This window comes from Nothobranchius furzeri, chromosome 17, assembly GCF_043380555.1.
Source record: "Nothobranchius furzeri strain GRZ-AD chromosome 17, NfurGRZ-RIMD1, whole genome shotgun sequence".
In the NCBI taxonomy this organism is placed as follows: domain Eukaryota; kingdom Metazoa; phylum Chordata; class Actinopteri; order Cyprinodontiformes; family Nothobranchiidae; genus Nothobranchius; species Nothobranchius furzeri.
In genome coordinates this window covers 48,693,671-48,717,887 of record NC_091757.1, presented here as the reverse complement: position 1 = coordinate 48,717,887, position 24,217 = coordinate 48,693,671, and the positions used below count along the sequence as shown (strand labels likewise).

Sequence of the window (24,217 nt, the reverse complement as noted above, 5' to 3'; positions counted from 1 at the left end):
GCCCGAACAGTAGAGATAACAGCTGAAAGAACCCTTTGACCTGACCCCTCCCCCCCCCCAAAAAAGATAAAAGTTGGTGGTCTCTCTCATTGGCTGATTCAGATTTACCCTTGTATGTGAGTGGCAGCAAAAAGTAAATCAGCGGAGGCACTATGTAAAATGTCTCAATTAATTATTTGACTCTCAGTTTTGAATTGTGGTTTAAATGAGACCTCATCATATGTGAGGTGTTTCTTCACCTCCGCAGTAGATCTGCGACAAGGGTGTTACTAAGCTGCTAAATCCAAAGAGAAAACAGACAAATCACCCTGAGAAGAGATAAAAAAAAGAATCTGTGTGAGCTTCTCCCTGGGCTGCCACCTTACCGTGGTGGAGAGGTTTGAGTGTCTCAATGATCCTAGGAGCTAAGTTGTCTAAGGTTATCTGCCTCTGGTAGGGTCACCCATGGCAAACAGGTCCTAGGTGAGGGATCAGACAAAGAGCAGCCAGAAGACCTCTTATGATGAATTATATAAATGGAAACCGTGTTCCCTCGCCTAGACGTGGATCACCGGGGCCCCCCTCTGGAGCCAGGCCTGGAGATGGGGCACGTTGGTGAGCGCCTCGTGGCCGGGCTTTCACCCATGGAGCCCGGCCGGGCACAGCCCGAAGAGGAAACATGGGTCCCCCTTCCCATGGGCTCACCACTCGTGGGAGGGGCCAAAAGGGTCGGGTGCAGTGTGTGACGGGAGGTAGTCGAGGGCTGGGCCCTTGGCGGTCTGATCCTCGGCTACAGAAGCTGGCTCTTGGCACATGGAATGTCACCTCTCTGGTGGGGAAGGAGCCTGAGTTGGTGTGTGAGGTTGAGAGGTTCTGACTAGATATAGTGGGACACACCTCAACGCATGGCTCTGGCTCTAGAACCAGTTTCCTTGAGAGGGGTTGGACTTTCTACCACTCTGGAGTTGCTCCCACTGAGAGGCGCCGAGTAGGGGTGGGCATACTAGCTGCCCCCATCTTGGTGCCTGTACGTTGGGGTTTACCGCAGTGAATGAGAGGGTAGCCTCCCTCCGCCTACGTGTGGGGGACGGGATCTGACTGTGGTCTGTGCTTATGCACCAAACTACAGTTCAGACTACCCAAGCTTTCTACAGCTGAATGAAGATAAGACTGAGATCCTCATCTGTGCCCCAGACAAGCTGGTTTCCAAAGTCAGAGACTCTCTTGGTCAGCTTGCTTCTCACACCAAACCTTCCGTCAGGAATCTTGGCGTGACCTTTGACCCAACTGTCACTCTGGATTCTCATGTCAGTTCTCTTGTTTGCTCTTCCTTCTTCCATCTCAGGAACATTGCTAAGCTGAGTCCCATTCTGTCCCGCTCTGAACTTGAAACAGTTGTCCACACCTTCATCTCCTCACGCTTACCCCAAAATTCCACTTTTTCCGCTCCGCTCCGGCACGAACTCCGCAGCAAAAACGGTCCTATTGTAGTCAATCAGAGCTGTTCCACTACTGCGGCCGTGCGGCGCAGTGCGCCACCCGCTGTTCCGCCATCTGGCAAAAATAGGATCTATTCTATTTTTGCCGGACGCCGGAGCACCTCCGCAGTCAATGGACAGAAATCACAACCGCCCAGCAGGAAAGGGAGCAAGCACAACTTCCATTATTTCACAATAAATCGATAAACAAAAGGCGTTTTTATTTTTTTGTTTCATATGCACAGGTTTTACAACTTTTAACAACTATCAATGGCGGTTGAACTTTAAATGCACAAAAATAAGCCATAAATACAGTTTCTACTATCAAAGTAGTCACCCTTTGTTGATCCAAACACTGCTGATCTCTCAACACAAATGATGGGCAGATTAAACAGTTCATTTCGATGCTTCTCCCACACAACGGGTGTTTGGATCCAACTTCCGCGTTTATTGCTCGGACTGTATCGCAAGATCTCGAAAATCCCGCGCATGCCTGTTTGCGCACCTCAGATCTCCGCACCGGAGCAGAGCCATTGTAGAGCGGGTATAGTATAATTTGAGTTTGGAAGCGAGCGGCAGCAGAGGGTGGGGGCGGAGCGGAGATAGTGGAATTTTGGGGTTAGACTACTGTAACTCTCTTTTCACGTGTCTGAGCAGAACCTCCCTGAACCGTCTACAGGTGTTTCAGAACGCCTGTGCTCGGCTTCTGACCAAATCCTCCAAACACACCCACATCACCCCGCTTCTCCTCCAGCTTCATTGGCTGCCAGTAAAGGTCAGGGTTCATTTCAAGATTCTGGTCCTGGTCTATAGGGCCTTACATGGACAAGCACCATCTTACATTGGTGACTTTCTTAGTCCCTACACCCCCAGCAGGTCCCTGAGGTCCAGTGATCAAAGCCTACTGGTTGTGCAGCACCAGGCAAAAGACCAAAGGCGACAGATCATTTGCTGCTGTGGCCCCCAGACTCTGGAACTCTCTCCCCCTGAGCCTGAGATCAGTGGACTCAGTGGTCTCCTTTAAAAAACAGCTGAAGACTCACTTGTTCAAGCTGGCTTTTGTATGACCTTCTTCACCACTCTCTTTATTCTGCTCTCCCCACCTATTCCACCTTCCTCAGGATCAACTAATTTCCCTCTTTCCTATTCACTCTCTCTCTTTCTTAACATTTTTTTAATCACAATTGTCTATTTTTTGCTCATTTTAAATATATTTTTAACCATTTTCTAAATTCTTCTTTATATTTTTACATTTTTTGTTTTTGTGAAGCGCCTCGTGATTTTTATCTTGAGAGGCGCTATCGGAATTATATTTTCTTCTTTCTTCTTCTTCTTTTGTTATTGGACTTCTGTGCCAGTCATGGATTGTCCATAATGAACACCATGTTCAGACATAAAGGTGTCCATATGTGCTCTTGGCACCAGGATACCCCAGGCCGTAGCTCGATGATCAAATTTGTTGTTGTTTCATCTGACCTACGGCCGCATGTCTTGGACACTGGGGTGAAGAGAGGGGCGGAGCTGTTAACTGACCACTACCTGGTGGTGAGTTGGCTCAGATGGTGGGGGAGGATGCTGATCAGACCAGGTAGGCCCAAACATATCGTGAGGGTCTTCTGGGAACTTCTGTCAGAGTCTCCTGTCAGAAAGAGCTTCAATTCCCACCTCCGACAGAACTTCCAAAATGTTCCGGGGGAGGCGGGGGACATTGAGTCTGAATGGATCCTGTTCCGTGCCTCCATTGTTGAGGCTGCCGACCAGAGCTGTGGTCGCAGGATCGTCGGTGCCTGTCGTGGTGGCAACCCCCGAACCCACTGGTGGAAACCGGCGGTCAGGGATGCTGTCAAGCTGAAGAAAAATTCCTATCAGGTCTTGTTGGCCTGTGGGACTCCAGAGGCAGCTGACGAGTACCGGCAGTCCAAGCGGAACGTGGCTCAGGTGGTCGCCAAGGCAAAAACCCGGGCATGGGAGGAGTTCGGTGAGACCATGGAGCAAGACTTCAGTATGGCTTCGAGGAGATTCTGGTCCACCATCCGGCGCCTCAGGGTGGGAAAGCAGTGCGCTACCAACACTATCTATAGTGGGGATGGTGTGCTGCTGACCTCTACTCAGGACGTTGTGGATCGGTGGGCAGAATATTTCGAAGACCTCCTCAATCCCACCGACACATCTTCCAGTGAGGAGGCAGAGTCTGGGGACTTTGGGTTGGCCTCTCTGGTGCTGAGGTCATTGAGGTGGTTAAAAAGCTCTTCTGTGGCAAGGCTCCAGGGGTGGATGAGATCTGCCCGAAGTTCCTTAAGGCTCTGGATGTTGTGGGGCTGTGTTGGCTGACGTGGCTCTGCAATATCGCGTGGACATTTGGGGCAGTCCCACTGGACTGGCAGACCGGGGTGGTGGTCCCCTTATTTAAAAAGGGGAGCAGCAGGGTGTGTTCAAACTTTAGAGGGATCACACTCCTGAGCCTTCCTGGTAAGGACTATTCAGGGGTTCTGGAGAGGAGGGTCCATCGGATTGTTGAAACTCAGATTCAGGAGGAGCAATGTGGTTTTTGTCCTGGCCTTGGAACACTGGACCAGCTCTATACCCTTAGGGGATCCTGGAGGGTGCGTGGGAATTTGCCAACCAGTCTACATGTGTTTTGTGGATTTGGAGAAGGTGCTTTGACCGCATCCCTCGGGGGGCCCTGTGGGGGTTACTCCGGGAGTATGGGGTACCAGGCCCTCTGATACGGGCTGTTAGGTCCCTGTATGACCGGTGTCAGAGCTTGGTCCGCATTGCCGGCAGTAAGTCAGGCTCATTCCCAGTGAGAGTTGGATTCCACCAAGGCTGCCCTTTGTCACCGATTCTGTTCATTACCTTTATGGACAGGATTTCTAAGCACAGCCAAGGTGTGGAGGGCATCCGTTTTGGGGGACTGAGGATAAGGTCCCTGCTTTTTGCAGATGATGTGGTCCTGTTGGCTTCATCAGAACGTGATCTTCAGCTTTCGCTGGAGCGGTTCGCAGCCGAGTGTGAAGCAGCTGGGATGAGAATCAGCTCCTCTAAATCTGAGACCATGGTCTTGATTTGGAAAAGGGTAGAATACCTTCTCTGGGTCAGGGATGAGGTGCTGCCCCAAGTGGAGGAGTTTAAGTATCTCGGGGTCTTGTTCACGAGTGAGGGAAAACTGGAGCGTGAGATCGATAGGCGGATTGGTGCTGCATCTGCAGTGATGCAGGCGTTGTACCGGTCTGTTGTGGTGAAGAGAGAGCTGAGTCAGAAGGCGAAGCTCTCGATTTACCGGTGGATCTACGTTCCTACCCTCACCTGGTCATGAGCTTTGAGTAGTGACCGAAAGAATGAGATCGCGGATACAAGTGGCCGAAATGAGTTTTCTCCGAAGAGTGGCTGGGCTCTCCCTCAGAGATAGGGTGAGAAGCTCGGTCGTCCGGGAGGGGCTCAGAGTAGACCTGCTATTCCTCCACATCGAGAGGAGCCAGTTGAGGTGGCTCGGGCATCTGGTCAGGATGCCTCCCGGACGCCTCCCTGGTGACGTTTTCCAGGCACGTCCAACCAGGAGGAGACCTAAAGGTAGACCCAGGACACGGTGGAGGGACTATGTCTCTCACCTGGCCAGGGAATGCCTTGGGATTCCCCCGGAGGAGCTGGCCCAAGTGGCTGAGGAGAGGGAAGTCTGGGCCTCTCACCTTAGGCTACTGCCCCCGCGACCCGACTCCGGATGAGCGGATGAAAATGGATGGATGGATGGTGAGCTGTTTCTAGTTAGATCATCTAAAACACCTTTCTCCTCTGTCTGGTTTGAAGGTAAGACAATCGTGGACTGATGCCGTGTGAGACGACTGAGAGCAAAACCGGGCCAGCCATGCCGAGAGGCTGAAGGAAAGATCAGAGCTAAAAACAGAAGTGAGGTTGGAAGATAGCGAGGCGACGAAAAAGCGACAGAGTGCAAAAGAGAGATATAAAGAATCCAACAACGACTGAATACATATTTTATATTTCCAAAGGCTGGACATTAAAAATTTACCTGGTCACCCTGTTTTTACATGATCTCACCTAATGAAAGCAAAGTGCTCCTTTCTCAGACTAGCTTCAACACACACATGCAAACGCACACTCTAGGCTGAGCCGTGGCAAAAGGCCAACTGAGTTTAGCAAAAGGCAAAGTGCACTCTAACTTTAGTCTGCAAGCATATCCCTGTTCTGTTTCTGTCTCAATGTAGCAAGGCCCTTACTGTCATCTGAGTCCCACAGACCCCCAGACAAGCAAACAAAAACGAAGCAGGAAAACTAGAAAACTATCAACTTTGAGAGGTTCATTCAAATCTGTCCTCGGGAGTTTTTGGTTCGGAAAAGGATTGCCTTTAAATTGCACCATTTATTAAATTACAAAAAAGCCATGCAAATCTAATAAATACATGTGAAACAAAAGACATACGCAAAACCAACATCACTAAAGTGAATTTCCAACAAAAAACAAGCACAGAAACAAACCACTAAAAGCTCTACCTCTGATCTCCTTCCTGTCAAACTGCTCAAGTTTTCAGATGACACAACTCTCATCAGACATGCTCATGAGACTGCCTTTTGATTAGATCTGGCAACCTGGTGTGGTGACCGTGACCAGGAGCTCAGTACAGCTGAAACAATGAAGATATTCATGGACATCCCACCTTCAGGAAACCATCCTCTCCCAGGACGTAAAGTTGGAAACCCCTAAAAGAAGCAGAAGATCTACTCCCTATAGCAGCTGAAGAATCTCAATCAACTCAAATAAATGATGGTGCATTTATATTCCTGCCTTTTCCATTCTGTTCTCATCTCATTGGAAATAACTCCCTTTATTCAGGAGTTAGCCAAGCTGCACTCACCTAGCTACGTGTGGCTAGAGGCGGCAGGGCTATCTTTTGTTCTTACTTGTTTAATGCTCTGCTGGGCCTCTCAGGGTTCAACCTTGTTTTAATGTTGACGTGGTGTACGAACCTTTGGTTTGACCTCTGATTAATGCAAAGTTCTTTATAAATAAAGCTGCTGCTGCTGATGGCATCCATTGTGGTTTGTTGCTTACTTTAAGCTTCCCTCTAACAAGGATCTATAGGCCCTTCAAGGTGTTGCAGGACCTTGAGATGGGCCAGAAATATCACTGTAGACCTTTTAGACTGTAACGATTAAATTTACATATTATTTAATGAACCATAAAATGGTTCTGATTGGATCAGAAAAAGGAAATGTGTCATGTGACTTAACATTACATGGATGAGAATGTCTAGTACAGCTAGTTTAAAGTTACATTACTTATTAAAAACTACTGATCATAAACATTGTCATTTCACAGATTGGTTCACATTTTATTATTGGACTAACACTTAGTTTGATTAGCTTTATCAAATATAAGAGTTCTTCTGATTTATTAAAAGAAAGAGTCCTTTGTCTTCATTCTTCTCTTGAGCTGGAAAGGAAGAAACAGTTTAGAAGCAGAGCATGAGACCTTGAGCAATATCTCATGCAGATTAGGTTTGTGTCAGAAACTTCTGGTTTTGCTTTGAGCACAGCAAACCAGAGCAGGGCCTTTTAGGTCAAAAATGGACAATTCATCATGCTACAAGACTTTCCACCCTCCAACCTAAGTCTGCTGCAGTCTCTCAGAAACCAGTTTCTCCTATTAAAACACACATCCTTTAGAGATTTCTTTTATATTGATAAAACCAACTTCATTTGCAGTCTTCTTTTTCCAGATCATGACTTTGTTACAATGACTCATCCAGAAGGACAATGTGTGCCCTGTGCTATTTATGCTCCAATTGCTATTTAATACTCGCCAGCTCAATTATGAGTGGTCTTTATCGACTGTTACACAGCTCATTTCATGACACAGCATCCCTGATTGTCTGAGCCGACACGCTGCTGGAAAATAACTGAATTCCCGAGGACTCCAACTCCAGTGCTCTACCTGCATCGCCTGTCAGGAAGTGAACGACGAGATGCCCAGGAGAGAGCAGAGGGCGATTAAAAACCATAATGTGACTTCTTTACCTGAACACAAACCAGTTTAACAAGTAACAGAAAGCACAAATAATACTATATTTCATGGTTTTCCCATTTATCATGTAACTGCTGCTGCTTTATGAGGAAAAGATAGACGTCAGATTGATTTTCTGTTATTTACCCATTAAGCTTCAGCATAACTAAGCAGACTTTTGAGCATGCCTGGCAAAATGTTTTCTCTGTTATTATTAGAAGTGTCAATCTTAATAAAGTCACAACAACTGTAAGTTTGTTAGTATAAACTGATCTGCAGCCTTAATGAGCAACTGAGATAAATCAATCTGATGAAAGCCATACAGAAACTCAAACGGACAGTTGAAGTAAAGCTCGGACTTAGTGTTCAGAATACAGCAACACACAATTAACTTATTGTTTTTGCTTCTTTTTGTTTCATTTTGCATATTTTTGTCCATTTAAAAATGGCCAAACATCTATTTTCTTCTCTTTTTTTTGGAATTACCTCCCTTTATTTTTTTTACGTTGAATTGATAACCGGTACATCTGTAAAAAGCAGCTGCCTAGTATTTAAAATTATTTATTAGTTATTTATTTTACCTAATTCCTTTTTCTTAATAAAAAGACCGAGTAAATATGAACTAAAAGGACATGAATTATTTACAATACCTAAGCATAGAATAATTATAAAGGAGCGCTGTGTCTCTATATATGGAGTTAAAATATGGAATAAGCTAGGTAATGTAATCATGGATGCGAAAATGATATTTACTTTCAAAAAACTAATTACAAATGAAATACTGGAATCATATACGTGCAAATAAATTCTATAAAATAAATAAATAAATAAAGCTATAGAAGATGTGTGTAGGTGCATTCGTGTGTGTATGTATAAATATGTATGTATGTTTGTTTATGTGTATATGCAGTGGATACGTGTGTATATCTATATGTATATGTATATATGAAGTATGTGTGACCATATGGGCATGTGATGCACTTTAATGTATAAATGCATGAATAGGTATATGCGCAAAAATCCTTTAGCTTATTGAATTATTAATTTTTTTCTTTCTTTACAAATTGAACTCTAGTTAGCTAACCAGTCAAGCAATTACTTTGTATAGGCTAATTTATAATTATGTTATTTCAGTGTAAAAATGTCATTTTAGTTAAAAAGGGGCAGATAACATAAGTTTTCTTCTTTCTGTTCCCTTTTCATTTTCTTGGTTTGAGAAACCTCATTTTGTTGTTAATATCGTATTTTCTATTTTAATAATAAATGAAATAATTAAAAAACATTTTTATTCATTTGTTTTTAATGTCTTTTTAATAATCTTTATTCTTTTGCTTTTTTCCTTTTTAATCAAACTTTATTTTTGAGGGGTTTTTGTGATTTTTTTTCTGTGAAAGATGCTTAATTATTGAGTTATAGTCTTATTATATGGAAACACTTGCTTGCTTCGACATTTATCAGCTCTTGTCTTGATCCTTTGACTTTCCTGTAGTACCATAAGGATGTAAAGTACTTTGATTTGGTAAAAAATAAAAATAAAAAGGAATTTAAAGTGTTTACTTGACAGGAAGCAGATTTCAGATGTTTTATCTTCAGCTCCATTTACTAAATTCATTAAGCCATAATTGATGGAAACATCTTTTTAACTTTATGTTTCACTTTGTTTCTGCATGTAAAGTTGACAGAAATTGAACAACTTTATATAAACATTCTCAAAACCAAACAGATTTCAGTTTAGATTTAAAAGAAGTGAAAATGATTTCAATTCCAGATTTACTTCAACCTTCAGTCCTTCCATGATTATGATGCAGCGGATAATCATCAGCATCCCTCTGAGCGCCAACTCAGTGACCTTCTGCCAGAGCGAGGGACAGAAACATGTCAGCTGATCCTAAAGCTCCTCACACACTTCATGGGAACACACTCAGATGAACACACTATGTCGTGTGCACGTGCACAGAGTGAGTGGCTGGGCACAAAACCTAATTCTCTTACAAGTACAGCCGTAAATTCTGATAAATGGAAGCAGGGGCATTTTCTGTTAAAATGGATCATCATTAAAGTCGGTGGAGCTGGACACTAACTCACAGGATGGCAGGAGGTTTAACAAGTAGGAAGATAACGGAACCACTGCAGGCGTGAGTGAATGCATGAAGCGGGTTCATTTATTTCTGCAGAGTTCAAAATTTCCCAGTGACAGATAAATATGAGGACATTAGTTAAAAATGCTACTTGCAGGTGACTGGGCTGATTTGAAAAATAAAATGAAATGAAATATTTATATTTGCTGCAAAAGAGTGTGCACACATCCTTCAGGGTGATCATGTCATACTTACATGCACACAAATATTATGCAGGCTACATAACAAAAACACAGCATTTCTTGATTGTGAAAAAACAACTATTTGGGTGAATACTAATTTATTTGACATTCTCCCCCAAAACAACAAAAATCTGAATAGGAAGAAAAATGCAGCCAAATATATTACAGTGGTGTGAAAAACTATTTGCCCCCTTCCTGGTTTCTTATTCTTTTGCATGCTTGTCACACAAAATGTTTCTGATCATCAAACACATTTAACCATTAATCAAAGATAACACAAGTAAACACAAAATGCAGTTTTGAAATGATGGTTTTTATTATTTAGGGAGAGAACAGAATCCAAACCTGCATTGCCCTGTATGAGAAAGTAATTGCCCCCTGAACCTAATAACTGTTTGGGCGTCCCTTAGCAGCAATAACTGCAATCAAGCATTTGTGATAACTTGCTACGAGTCTTTTACAGCACTCTGGAGGAATTTTGGTCCACTCATCTTTGCAGAATTGTTGTAATTCAGCTTTATTTGAGGGTTTTCTAGCATGAACCGCCTTTTTAAGGTTATGCCATAGCATCTCAATAGGATTCAGGTCAGGACTTTGACTAGGCCACTCCAAAGTCTTCATTTTGTTGTTCTTCAGCCATTCAGAGGTGGATTTGCTGGTGTGTTTTGGGTCATTGTCCTGCTGCAGCACCCAAGATGGCTTCAGCTTTAGTTGACAAACAGATGGCCGGACGTTCTCCTTCAGGATGTTTTGGTAGACAGTAGAATTCATGGTTCCATTTACCACAGCAAGCCTTCCAGTTCCTGAAGCAGCAAAACAACCCCAGACCATCACACTACCACCACCATGTTTTACTGTTGGTATGATGTTCTTTGTCTGAAATGCTGTGTTACTTCTACGCCAGATGTAACGGGACATTTGCCTTCCAAAAAGTTCATCTTTTGTCTCATCAGTCCACGAGGTATTTTCCCAAAAGTCTTGGCAATCATTGAGGTGTTTTTTTTTTTAGCAAAATTGAGACGAGCCCTAATGTTCTTTTTGCTTAACAGTGGTTTGTGTCTTGGAAATCTGTGTTTGTGTCTGATGGTGGAGTCGTGAACACTGACCTTAACTGAGGTAAGTGAGGCCTGCAGTTCTTTAAAAGTTGTCCTGGGGTCTTTTGTGACCTCTCGGATGAATTGTCTCTGCGCTCTTGGGGTAATTTTGGTTGGCCGCCCAAGGTTCACCACTGTTCCATGTTGTTGCCATTTGTGGATAATGACTCTCACTGTGGTTCGCTGGAGTCCCAAAGCTTTAGAAATGGCTTTATAACCTTTACCAGACTGATAGATCTCAATTACTTTTGTTCTCATTTGTTCTTGAATTTCTTTGGATCTTGGCATGATGCCTAGCTTTTGAGGTGCTTTTGGTCTACTTCTCTGTGTCAGGCAGCTCATATTTAAGTGATTTCTTGATTGAAACAGGTGTGGCAGTAATCAGGCTTGGGAGTGGCTACAGAAATTGAACTCAGGTGTGAAACACCACAGTTGGGTTATTTTTTAACAAGGGGGGCGATTACGTTTTCACACAATGTAGGATTGGATTTAGTTCTCTCCCTAAATAATAAAAACCATCATTTCAAAACTGCATTTTGTGTTTACTTGTGTTATCTTTGACTAATGGTTAAATGTGTTTGATGATCAGAAATATTTTGTGTGACAAACATGCAAAAGAATAAGAAATCAGGAAGGGGGCAAATAGTTTTTCACACCACTGTATAGTCATCTGCTTCAATTGAAGAAAAATGCAAATAAATTAATAGTTTTTACTTGATTTGGAAGTTAAATGGTTAAAATGACGTCTCACTGCCACATTAATATGAAAACATGCTTAAAAGGTTTTGTTATTTTATATAATTGATCAAAAACACACACTGAATTGTAAAAGGTTTCAAATTTTAGCGCTGACTCATAAATCAGCAGAATTTGTATTTAATTCTTCACAAAATCCCTTGAATGAGCAACATAATAAATCAGCACCCCCAATGTCTGTTTAAAACAGAGTAATCACATTTGCTCAAGTTGGATTATGTAAAATTCACTATAAATATAATCTGTGCAACCTCTACACTTTGATGTCTCGCTAATTTTCTCTGTGCGTCAGCGGTTTAAATATTTTCCTTGTTTCCTCCTTTTTTCTTCAGCCCATCTCTCTTTGAAGCGACAAGCCACATATTTAAAAATCTGCTCGCTGTGCCAGACTCATTTTTAATCTGTTTGATGTTTTAATCTACATCATCTTTTTTCACACCATCTCCTTTCCTCTTCCATTCCTTCCTGCATGTCGTTGATTTTCACCGTCACCCTCACCGCTCACACAGGACAACCATCCATGATAAATCCATCTTTTGTCTTATCAACCATCTAATTTCCCTGCCTCCTCGCATTTCTGTTGACACATCCCTTCCTTGGTGTCTAATATCTCACTGTTTCCTCTCGGTCGTCAGAAAAAGGATTATTTCTTTTTAGTCATCTTTGGAGGGGCATCAAAAAGATGCCGGAAAGCAGGATAATAATAGAAAAGTGATGCTATTTATAACTTCGGCTTCAAAGAATGCCTTCCAGCTAAAATAAGAACCCAATTCTCGCACCCATGCACGCCGATCACTGAAGAAAAACATTCAAAACCCTCGTATGCATGCTTCTTTATACACTATGAATTAAATAACTCACCCTAGAGTATGATCCATCAAATATTTGGGTTTAAAGCAACAATTTGTCACAAATTATGAGTTAATGTCTGCAATTGCAGACCTATGTCTGCTGTTAAATATTACATGCATCCTTGAAGTTACACTTGAAGTTACACACACACAACCACATGTACACAGATGCACACACTTGTGGCACTGTGCATCGCTGACAGCTGACTGATGTTGGCCTCATGAAGAGCAGTGATCTGCTTTAATTATACATGATGTGTCACAGAGACGGGGAGGCAAGAACTAGTTAAAAAGCTAAAAACGGAGGAAGAACAAGGAAACGTAGAGTTGGTAATGGAGCAAGTGAGGTGACGATGGTAGGATGAGTAGAGACAGAGCAAAGGATGACTGGGAGGAGAGCTGAAAGCAGAGGAGGTCAAAGTGAATCGATCCTGACGTGAGTCTCCTGCAACGGGTCGTATTCAACGTCACCACAGACCATGTGGGCAGCAGACAGGACACAGTCCGCCCTGCGGGGCTGTGCATAAACACACACACACAATTCTGCCTTCAGACTTACATGCTGTTGTCGAGCTACTACTAGTGTGACAAAAGCAAAGTAAAAGCAAAAGTACATAGAGTCCAGCTTTGCTATCAGGGTTTGTGACCCAGATTTTACATTTTTTCAAAGATAAAACCATTTTCCAGTTATAGAGTTAGAACTGGAGGAGGATTATTTTTTATTTATTTATAATTTTCCAACATCAAAGTGTTATAAAAACAGAGGATCCCCCTTCCATCCTTTTTAGTATTTTATGATAGCTATTAAAAGCTACAGCCTATAAAAGTAATTCTCTTGAGCTCAATCACATGGAACTGTTTTTTAAACAAGATTCAGAAAAATAACGTTTTTCTGCAGAAAAAAAAATAAACGATTCGCTGATGGAGAAAACTTTGTCCTCTTGTGGTCATAATTGTGTCACTTTCCCGTTTTCACTTCAGTATGTTTGCAGATGCTTTACAACTCCGCACAGTGTTTCAGTTGGTATTGGCCAATAAAAATATTTTATTTCTGGATTCGTTATTGTTCTCTTGCTGAATCATTCACCTCAACAGCAAGGTTCGTTCACTTTCAGTATTTTACTGGGGGGGGGGGGGGGGGGGTAAATTAAAAACAACTTCAGATTGTTTTCTTTGTTTTAATACAATCAATATAAAACAAAGCTGGAGCCTGAGGACAGTGTATCCAAAATAGTACAAGTACAACACCTGAAGTGTACTTGAAAATTTGAAAAATAAATAAATAAATAAATAAACATTCCTTAGTGATTCAAAGAGCTTACAGGTCACATGGCTAGATCAGTTTCATGCAGCACTTAAAAGTATATTTGACTCATTTTACTTTACGTCTTTTAGCTTTCACCAACACATCAATATCAGAAGTCACATCCTGAGTGGCGGCCAACTTCAGGATGTGATTCAAGTTCTTGTGTGAGCCTTGAGCGCAGCTTTGTTTTATTTATACTCATTACAGAGAAAACTTGCTCACAAAGATAAGTTTATTTTCACTCTACATTGTAAAGTATGAAAATAAAGTTTACACAACCATCTCGCGGGCCGGATTTAACCCGTTTGCGGGCCGGATGCGGCCCGCGGGCCGCATGTTTGACACCCCTGATTTAGAGTCTTATTTCCTGAGATTTGGACATCTCACCTCAGATTGGATAGCAGCAACGCAGCTCTTCCACTGACTTCATTTGCACTGCAAAAGCGATGTTTTATCTCCACAAATAACACAATCATGGAGGACTTCTGCTGTGTGGTAGAGTTGCTAATGCTAACGGTTAGCTTCTACCAGTTGAGACGTTTGTTTGTTTGTTTATTCACTTAGCAGACGCTTTTATACAAAGCGACTTACAATTTCTAACCTGTAGGGCATGAGACGTTCTCTGCTGTTTGCTGGACGCTAAAACAACAGCCTTCTCTGTCATGAGCCAAAACGGGTGAGTCCATGAATGTTAAGGTGTGACGTAGATCTGTCAGGCTTTTTGAAATCCTATTCTCCTAAGTCCCATTTTCTATGAAGCTAAAACAGGAGGCTACTTTCATTTTTGGTCTGCAAAACTCAGAGTAACTGGTTATAATCTGAAATAATAATTTAAAAAAAAATTTTTTCAGTGTTTCATATCTGGAAGTCAATTACCAGATGTTTTATCTGGTAAATTTCCCAAACTATAATACTTTCATTACTGTGCTTCACAACTAGTCTGCATTTAGAAGCATAGCCTCAGATGCTTTTGATGAAATAAACGAGTCCCTCTGAGAATTTGTCAAATGAAATTTTACTCATTTGATCTACTGTGTGAAACAAGCATTTATATTGTACGCTGCATCTTCTTAAAGCCATTGCAAGAATCATCAGACTTTTAATCACTATTTTTAACCCTCTGGAGGCAGGCGGCGCAGATTTGCAACGTTAAAACCTACCTACCTGGTTAGTCCACATACATATTTCATGAGCATTTTTTAACTCAGAAGTACCCCTGAAGGACTTAGTTATTCGTCGGTTTATCAAAGCTTATTTTGAGCCTGAGAGGGTTCAACTCTTCAGATTACAACTTGCGAACACCACATCTCATCTGGAACATCTGTATTTTAACAATGCAAAAGCATGAAAAATACACAAATTAAACTGATCTTTAGCTTAAAATATTGGATTACTTGCTTAATAAATACATTTGCAGTGATCTCTAGTAGGAATGAATGTAAGTCGTTCTCAGGGGGGAAAATATACCGATGCACCATTTCTCAGACCTACATGTTGCAATCCCCCTCCCCTCCCCCTTCTTCTTGGGGGCACCACTGTTTTGAAGAAATGTGCGGTGTATTTTAGATGCAAGCAAGTTATGAGTTATGTCGCATATCAAAGTGCAAAACTTATTTATCATATATTTATTTTATAAGTTGCCTTGTTGCCTGCATATTTGGAATTTTAAAACCTCTTCTTCCTTCATTATTTATTTATTAAATAATTGATCAATTTGAAGTCCAGCCATATGGAATTTTATTTTTTACGTAAAATTTTTGCAGTCTGTTATTTTTTTTTACATAACTTTTAAGCCATCCAGGCTATAATCATACTACTGCTTTATTTTAAATCAGCCACTAAAAATCTAGGGAAAGTTTGAGGAAATGAGGGCAAACAGATTATCATAAAATTTTAAATCCAGTTAAGCTTTATTCTTATGATTGATCCAGTGAGTTCACTGGTAGTTACCGGTGACCCAGATCTGCAACAGAAAGGAAAACAGAACAGATCAAACAAGTCAGAGAGATGATGGGAATTATGAAAGGGGAAAAAAGAAAATGAATAAAGTTAGAGTTAGAATCAATGGAAAGAGGAGAAGTGGTGTTGTTGAGCTGCAGGAGTGTAGCATGAGAAGCACAAGGATGTCATAAAATATGCAGAAAGGAGCAGCTTAGCACCGGAACACAAAGCCATTAAAGAAAGTCGAGGAAAATGCAGTCAAACAGAAACATAAATGTCCAATTCCTTGTAATTCAGGCGCTTGCTTAAAAGCACCAACACTCTTCCACCTCTTGCATTTTAGCATCTCCTGGTGAAAATCCACACTTGAATGTGTTCTGACGCGTGCAGCCGCTTTAATACACTTGTGTTTTCAAGTCTATGAACATTTGAGAACAGACGGATATTTCTCTCCTTCTATGTGTGTGTGAGTGCACATAATGGTGTTTTGTTTAATCATTAATCAAGTACATGAATACAGAAACACAGTTGGTTTGAGATGAAGAAAGGAGATTTCATGGACAAAACAACAGATGATTTCTCCTGAAGTCACATTGGTGGAGTGCTACGGACGGCACTTAGGTCTGCTAAACTGACTAGTATTGTCAACAAGCTGCTGGGATGAAGTGGTGTAAAGTAGGATTACTTTTTCATTTGTTTAAAATAGTGTTTTTTTTTTGTTTTTTTTTTTTTACTAACAAAACCTCCATAGTTTTAATAGTGACAAAGATCATCTAGAAGTGGCAGATCCACACAGCATCTGATTTTTATATGAAAAAAAAAATATATATATGTATACGTGTGTGTGTGTGTGTGTGTGTGTGTGTGTGTGTGTGTTTTAACTCTGAGGAAAGATTGTTTTCTGATGTTGTGACACATTATCAGTGTTTCATTTACAAGAAAAATCATGTTTCCAGGCTTCGTGTTCAGCAAATCAGATCTTTTTTCAATTTATGCACATTTCTCCTGATTTTGGACTTTTGCACCATCAGAATTTCAACGTGAAAATATAAATGCTGATTAGAAATGATGTGTTCACAAGTAAGAATACAGAAAAAGGAAAGTGTGAGATGTATTAGTGGATTTCACTGGTTCATAATGTGGTTTTAAAAACTACAAATTGACATAAACCAGCCTTAAGTTAGGATTCCTGGAGTTTTTGAGTGCACACGTTTAGATAAAATCATTGTCTCCAATAAAAATGTAGCTTTTCCAAAACTCATTTGTGCTTTCATTTCTAAGAGGGAAACTGCAGCAAAACCAGATGTAAACTCGAGCCTCCACCATCATTCTTCAAACTGAATCATCTAATCTTTACAGTCATCCCCACCACACCCATGGAGCTCCATCTTTCCTGCATGATGACTTAAAGTTCATCCTAACTTCTCTCCGTGTGAGTCTTGATCCCTCAGCATCACAAATGACTTTAACTTTTATTTATTTTATTTTGCTCATGCATCACATGGCTGCATGAATCCAACAAGAGATGGGAAAATCCCGCATTCAAATGCACTTTCTTCATGTAGATATCAGGATCTGATCATAAATAAAAAGCTAAATTATTTCCTTCACTCCATTAGATCCTTTTTGGAAAATAAAGGAAATCCATCTGCATGCACGTGACGAGCAGAGAGCACCATTCATGGGGGTTTCTTCTACCTGAATGCTGCAGGATATCTCCGAGTCGTCCAGTAACCGGATCGTGCAAAGGACCTCCTGGTCCAAGGAGCGGATGCTGGGGCTGCGAAACCGGAGCATTTTCATCCTTGTGTCGGTTCGGTTTCAGCTCCTCACGTGAGCGGCTCCAAACACAAACCAGTCGCGAAAAACCCAACCGAGATCCGCATGAGCACGCGAAACATGTTTGCGTCGGGTCCTGTCGCCCCTTGAGACGCCCTTGGAAATTAATGGAGAGAAGGATGGATGAGTAAGAGAATGGATGGATGCGACAGACCAGGAGGGAGGAGGGCTTCAACCCGTCATGCCTTGGTGTGGCTCGCTGATTGATCAACAGGATGGAGGATGGTCACCCCCTATTTTTTTCTCACAACCCCTTTTTAATTAATTTTTACATTTCGGCAGCTCCAACTGAAGCTGCTGATTATAAAATAGCATCTGAACTGATTAAAACTGAATATTTCTAACGCTGTGTTTATTTTAATGATAACTGTTGATGAATTTCTAGATTAAAATTCAGTTTTCATCTTTAAACTTTTATCCAATATGTATTGTTCATCCATTAACCTTTCAAAATAAATATTTGTTGTCTTAAATCGCCTTAACTGGTGATATTTTCCCGTCATTATAACGTAAAAGACATTTTGGCAGTAACCAGAGACTGCTCTGATGCAACGTGAGCCTCCCCGCGCTGTGCGCTGTCCCTTTAAATCCGAACGCACGCAGCGTGCGTCGTCATCACGTCACCAAACAACCGGCGGCCATGGTCCAAAACGTTATGGAGGTCCAGAGCGATTCATTATTTGGTATTTATGGCTTTGTTTGAGCTCTGCTGACAGGCCACACAGACTCCGCGTTTGTTACGTGAAGGTTTTACATCCTAGAACTAACAAATGACTTAAAGACAGCAGAGTTTTTGTTTTACTGTACTCCGTTTGATGTTCTTAACGGTTTGAGAATTCCCCACTTCCGGTTTCACTGCCACTAATGGCAATGAGTAGTTTTAGTGTAATAATGTGAGAATAGCAGCTACAACACAATAAATACATGTTTTTAACTCTGAGTTTTATAATAATCATAAAACAAAGACTGCCAATTTGAACTCCATGCTGGTAATTTGCGCCCTTTCACCTGTTCTAAAATGAAGTTTTAAATTATTATTATTTAAATTCCCACCAACAGGAATCGTCTATTTTTTTACATGTACATATGCACAAGAATAAACAAAATAAAATTCAACGTAATGTAAAGTTTAGGCTTTACATGAGTAAAGTGTTAAACTGAAGGACATTTTGATACCATTTTGACAAAAAACTAGCAAGAAAAAGGTTAGCTCTCCTGTGTGAGTTCGTTCAAAGTTCAGTTTGAGACGTTGTTGACGTTTAATTTAATCAGGTACCATCAGCTGGTTCTTCACTGTACCTGATTCAAATTAAAAAGCATCATGAGACAATTACACAAGTCTATTTTGCTATTCCTTCACAAATTAGTTAGCTATTTTACGGGGTCTATTTTTGCTGTTATTATAGTTTATTACAAATTTAAACACAAAAACAGTTACCTCTCCATAAATAGTTAAATATAATGTTTTTTCCTCTGTTCAGTATTATTTTTTATTCTTAAAACAAATTAAAAGTCTTATTATTGTTATTATTTTGATAACATGCTCAAAATATGTTATTTTTATCTTATCATGATTTTTGTATTGAGCTATGGGTTCATATATTCGTACAGAGATGCATCTGCACTAACTGAATTACAATAAAATGATTTGAATCTGACTTGATTATTACAATAGTGCCATATATTATATATCATTACATTTCCTGATCATGCATTAGTTTGACATTTTATTTGACATTCGCTTATTTGTTATCACACTTTCACTCGTGCGGTCCTATAGTAAGTGTGTGTGTGTGTGTTCTATTTGTTTCTTCAGTAACTTGTTTCAGCACAGAAGCTGCCCTCGAGTGTCTGAACATTGACCAACAGGATGATCTACATCATAATGGGAGTTTCAGGCACTGGGAAGTATGTGCACCATTTCAATGTGAAGCTTATTTATCCAATCCAATCCAATTTTATTTATATAGCGCATTTAAAAACAGCATGTCAGCTGACCAAAGCACTGCACAGAGTTAAACCTAAAAAGCCATGGATTTACTAACATTTGTACTTTCCATCAATATCCATAATTCCTTAAGTTTTTCCATTTCATTTATTCTCACTTCTGATCATTAATGTTCTTTATATTGCTTTAGCTTTGTGGCATCATGATTATAAATTAATTGTTCCTATAATATTTCTAAAATGTTGATAAAAAACTGCTGTAAATCCAGCTAAAATGAATCGACCGAATTAGAATGAGTCACATTGAATTAAAGATACAGAAAAGAAAGTCATCTTAAAGTTGTGTATTTATGTAACTCATAGTTTTACCAGAACTTTAAAACAGTAATTTTAGATTCACTGATGAACATTTAAAAAAAAAACTTTTTTTTTTATGTTTTATTCTTTTGGAGCTAAATAGTGAATTTGTTTATTCTTTTAATGTATAATTAAAAAAAAAGGTTTGCTTGCTATTTTGACCATTTTAATGAATTAATTGTTTTTCATTTTTTGATTTTCCTCTCCTTTTTTAAATTAAAGAACAACTTTGGGGACGTTTCTGTCTGACAAGGTAAATCGATCCGATCCAGATGTTTCCAACACACACAGCTGTTTGCTGCTGTCTCTGTGTTCACTGACTGGTCTGCTGTGTGTGTCATATCTCAGCTGGGGTGGCCTTTCCACGAAGGCGATGACTTCCACCCGCCGGAGAACATCGAGAAAATGGCTCGTGGCGTACCGCTCACTGACCAGGTCAGCACAGGAGTTGCTCTCTGATTAATGTTTTTATTGCCTTTATGAACCCCATAGACTGAACCTTTAGTAGTCGTGGGGTCTGACATCCTTGTGGATTTTGAGGCTAGATTTAAGAGTCAGAAATAAAATTATTTTAAAGGCCAAAGAGGGATTAAGAATTCAGATGTGTGTTTGTTTGGCTCTCAGAATCTGTCAGTTCTAGCTTTATGCTAGTCTTTACAGTCCCTGTGATTAGAGAAACTTTCTCTGATTTGGACCAAAACAAACTCAACAAGTAGCCGGAGGAGGCTTCAGTCGAGCAGACAGCCACAGCATATTGGTGCTTTCATTCCACCCACACTTCTACAATCCAGCTCTTTTTACTTCCCTTTGTTCATTATTTATCTTTTCTCTCTCTTTGCTCACTTTTAATATAAAAAGGAAAGCTTCAAACAGCCGACTGGCTACCTGCCAGGGTAGAGTGTAGCGGCCTGCAGGCAGAGAAGGCCTGCCAACATTTGGCAGCTTGTTTCTGGAAGCTGTGTTTGGTAACAGATGATAACCTCCCACTCAGACGTTTACTCTGGGCGGTGTGGAGAAACGCCACAGGAAGGACTCTGTCCAACACTTTGGCGTGTTTCAAAAATCCATCAACAGTTGTCAGTTTTGAGATGAAATGATGGAGTGAAGCAGAAATGTAAATAAAGCATTAACTCTGGTATACTGGAGTTTTTAGAAGCTCTGCTGGAAGTGAAAATGTGTGAAATAATGATTTTGTTTTGAGATCAAGAATATTATACAGCTACCTGATCTGTTTGATTCATTTACTGATTAAACATTTGAATTTTCTATCGAATCTTTATCCCCTCCCCAAAGAAAAAACATACTCTTACTTGGTTTCAGCCAGGTAGTCGTTTTGCTGTGGAACACTGAAAACACATTTTTTAATGATTTATTTTCTGATTATAATCGGTCCCTCTGAGTTTTTCATGTAGGCTGAACATGAAAACACCTTTCTCCTGCATTCGTTTCTGATAGAAAATAGATGGTGAAACTCTAAGAATTGAAAATCCTGACAGCTCTACGTTACACTGCCACTGAACGTTCATGGCCTCACCCATCTTGACTCACGACAGGGAAGGCTGTTGTTGGTTTAGTGCCCAGGAAACTGCAGAGAATGTCTTGGCTAGTAGAAGCTAATCGTTAGCATTAGAAACTCCACCACGTGGCAGAACTTCTTCAGGTTTGAATTACTTGTGAAGATAAAACGTCAAAGTTGCAAAGCAAAAGGAATCAGGGGTAGAGTCACATTGCTGTTATCCAATTAGAGGAGAGATGTCAAAATATCAGGATATAAGATTCCAAATTGGTGTTTTGCCGCTCTCTCCTCCATTTGACTCTTCCGTGCTGATACAAGTGCTTCTGAATACAATAACAGATTAGCTGATTCCATTATAAACATTAAAAATCAACTTTACTCATATTTTTAATACATTTGCAGTGGCCACAGTAGGAATGAATGCCTTGTAAGTTGGACTCTTGTTTCAGGAAGTACAAGCCAGCAGGAGGAGAAGGTAGCTTCAGACGATTTGGAGTCTTATTTCCTGATATTTGGACATCTCGCCTCTGATTGGATAGAAGCAACGCGACTCTACCACTGACTCCATCCGCTCTGCAACATTGATGTTTTATCTCCCCTAGAATAACACAAGCCTGGAGGAGTTCTGTGTGGTGGAGTTGCTAATGCTAACAGTTCTCCGCTGTTTCCTGGACACTAAACCAACAACAGCCTTCCCCATTGCAAGTCAAGATGGGTGAGTCCATGAATGTTTTGTGATGGTGTGACGTAGATCTGTCAGGATTTTCTGAACTGAGCATTTTTTCTATCAGAAGCTTATGCAGAAAATAGTTATAGAAGACTATTTTCACGTTCAGCCTGCACGTTAACCTCAGACAGATCATTTTCGAAAATAATAAGTAAAAAGTGGTTTCTCTGTGAACCTGGTCTTTCAGACTTTCAAGAGTCGGTAGGTGGAGGTGTGACTTTAGAGGAGTTTCAAAACAGGTTTTGTTTCCGGAAAGTAATTTCAGATACAAACATTAGCACTGTACAAACTTTATGACACACCAGCCTCTGAATTTGTGTTCAGTAGGTCATAAAACTGTATCATATGAAAAGAAAATCCTGTTCCTTTGTGGTTTTATTCAGTAAATTGTAAAATCTGATGAGAAGAACTGAAGTAATTTAGAACAACTCATTTTAAAACGATGCAATTTTATGAAAATAATAAAAGAAAAACTACTTTTTTGTCCTTTCAGGACAGATTCCCTTGGCTTTTCAGACTACATGAAATAATTAAGAGGTGAGCATAAACTCCCACATTCTTGTCCTTCTGTCAATTACGTTCTAGTTTTCGCCCTTCCTATTTAAGTACTTCGTGTAGTTATTTTTGGTAAAAGCAGGAAAAGGTTCAAAGAGTTCGATAGTTGCACTAAGCAGAGAATCAAAGTGAGAATATTCAGAGGAGATGTGAAAAGAAAATCAAAAAAGATTTAGAAAATTGAGATGAGAACCGTAGCGGAAGGAGAGCGGGTTTGGGGGCGTGGAGACAGATTTAGTGAGGGAGAGGAGGAGGATAGGTAAGGAAAATGTTAGTAAGTGTGTCTCTTTTTTTAAATTGTCTTTGGTAACATCAAAGAGGATGTGGTTTTAATATAAAAAAACATGTGCATGTCCCGTCGCAGAGAAAGATGCTGCGGCTCTGATGCTCTCGTGGCGTGTTCGGCTCTGAAGCGTCTGTACAGGCAGATCCTCCGCCACGGCTCCACGGTCCTCACTCCTCCCTCCACCTGTCCACGTCCACACGTCTCGCCTCCTCTTGACGTGTTTTTCATCTATCTGCATGGCAGTTATGACTTCATCCACCAGAGGCTGGCGGCCCGGAGGGGACATTACATGAAAGCAGACCTGCTGCGTTCTCAGTTTGACATTTTAGAGCCTCCATCAGAGGAGGAGAACTTCCTGTCCCTGGACGTCGGGAGGAGCATCAGTGATATGGCGGGAGAAGTGGAAAAGCACGTCCTCAGTCTGAAGCATCAGCAGCAGTGAATCAGTGACCGCAGCACCAGACTGTGATGGATGTCCAAAGGGACAGAACATGTGGTCGTACACGACTTTAGCTGCTGTGCCTTGTGCATCTACAACTTTCATTTTTCTAAAATATTTAAAATGTATTTCTGAATTAATTTGAAATAATTTGTGTAAAGAATTAGCTCAGCAGAGGACTATTGTGATTTATCTAAATAAAAGTTTGAATGCTTCAGAATCAAATACCTGCAGAGAGTGGACATTTCAGATGTCTGTGGACGTTTATTATGCAGAAGGAACACGATGACCTTCATCATGCTGACACTTGTCTTTGTACTTCTTTTTGAATTAAACTCAAGGTGTAACTAGAGCAGCTTGAAGCTTTTTTGCCTCACTTGACTTCAAAGTAAACACTGATTCTATTCTGAGGGAGAAATACATTTCAGTGCAGATTCACAACCAGACAGAAACTTGATTTTATTTTATCTCCACGTAATTTTTTCAGTCGGAAGAACAGAACAGCAGCTTGCTTAAAACACCTGAAAACAGCGTCTCAAAGCCTCCCTGGTAAAGTTAGACTAACAGAGGCTGGAATCAGGATATTGGGTATTGAGACAGGCAATACATCTTTACAATTAGCAAATTAAAAGTATTTTTACCATTGCTCTAATTTTAAAAAGTAATTTTATGCTCTAAATTTCCCACATGCTCCCTAATAAACTAAATGATCATTTAGATACATATTTTTCTCAAATGTGTTTGAAATATCAAGAAAATGATCATTGGTTTCAGCTCTATCTGCTGTGCGGTTTCCCCCTGAAAGACTAA

The 24,217-nt window shown here is 40.7% G+C and overlaps 2 protein-coding genes across 10 annotated transcripts in view; one reads left to right on the top strand and one right to left on the bottom strand.

Moving 5' to 3' along the window:
- frmd3 (FERM domain containing 3) overlaps positions 1–17,759 on the bottom strand; it is a 53,000-nt gene extending 35,241 nt beyond the window's left edge. For 2 of the 6 annotated variants that reach the window (XM_015972770.3, XM_054731520.2), the window contains exon 1: positions 17,440–17,758. In XM_015972770.3, the coding sequence (XP_015828256.1) occupies positions 17,440–17,544 (105 nt within the window). In that variant the 5' untranslated portion in view covers positions 17,545–17,758. Of the gene's footprint in view, positions 1–17,439 lie in introns of all 6 variants that reach the window. The other 4 variants (XM_015972772.3, XM_015972775.3, XM_015972771.3 and 1 more) reach the window with 3 other exon arrangements.
- Positions 17,661–23,759, top strand: LOC107394043 (IDNK gluconokinase). Of its 4 annotated transcripts, none has more exons than XM_054731529.2 (6): positions 17,661–17,769; positions 19,397–19,488; positions 20,107–20,137; positions 20,233–20,319; positions 22,621–22,664; positions 23,047–23,759. In XM_054731529.2, exons 2-6 carry the CDS (start codon positions 19,451–19,453, stop codon positions 23,408–23,410), a joined length of 564 nt encoding a protein of 187 aa, XP_054587504.1. In that variant the 5' UTR covers positions 17,661–17,769; positions 19,397–19,450; the 3' UTR covers positions 23,411–23,759. The 4 variants fall into 4 exon arrangements, with proteins under 4 accessions (XP_054587504.1, XP_070402581.1, XP_015828262.1 ...); XM_070546480.1 differs by having other exon boundaries at positions 17,668–17,805; XM_015972776.3 differs by lacking the exon at positions 17,661–17,769 and adding an exon at positions 18,182–18,263.
- Positions 23,760–24,217: the final 458 nt, after the last annotated feature.

Coding starts and splice junctions, on each gene's coding strand:
- LOC107394043 (XM_054731529.2), top strand. CDS start 19,451: ATGATCTACATCATAATGGGAGTTTCAGGCACTGGGAA. Junction 19,489..20,106: donor GGAGTTTCAGGCACTGGGAA/GTATGTGCACCA, acceptor TTTAAATTAAAG/AACAACTTTGGGGACGTTTC. Junction 20,320..22,620: donor GCGTACCGCTCACTGACCAG/GTCAGCACAGGA, acceptor TTGTCCTTTCAG/GACAGATTCCCTTGGCTTTT.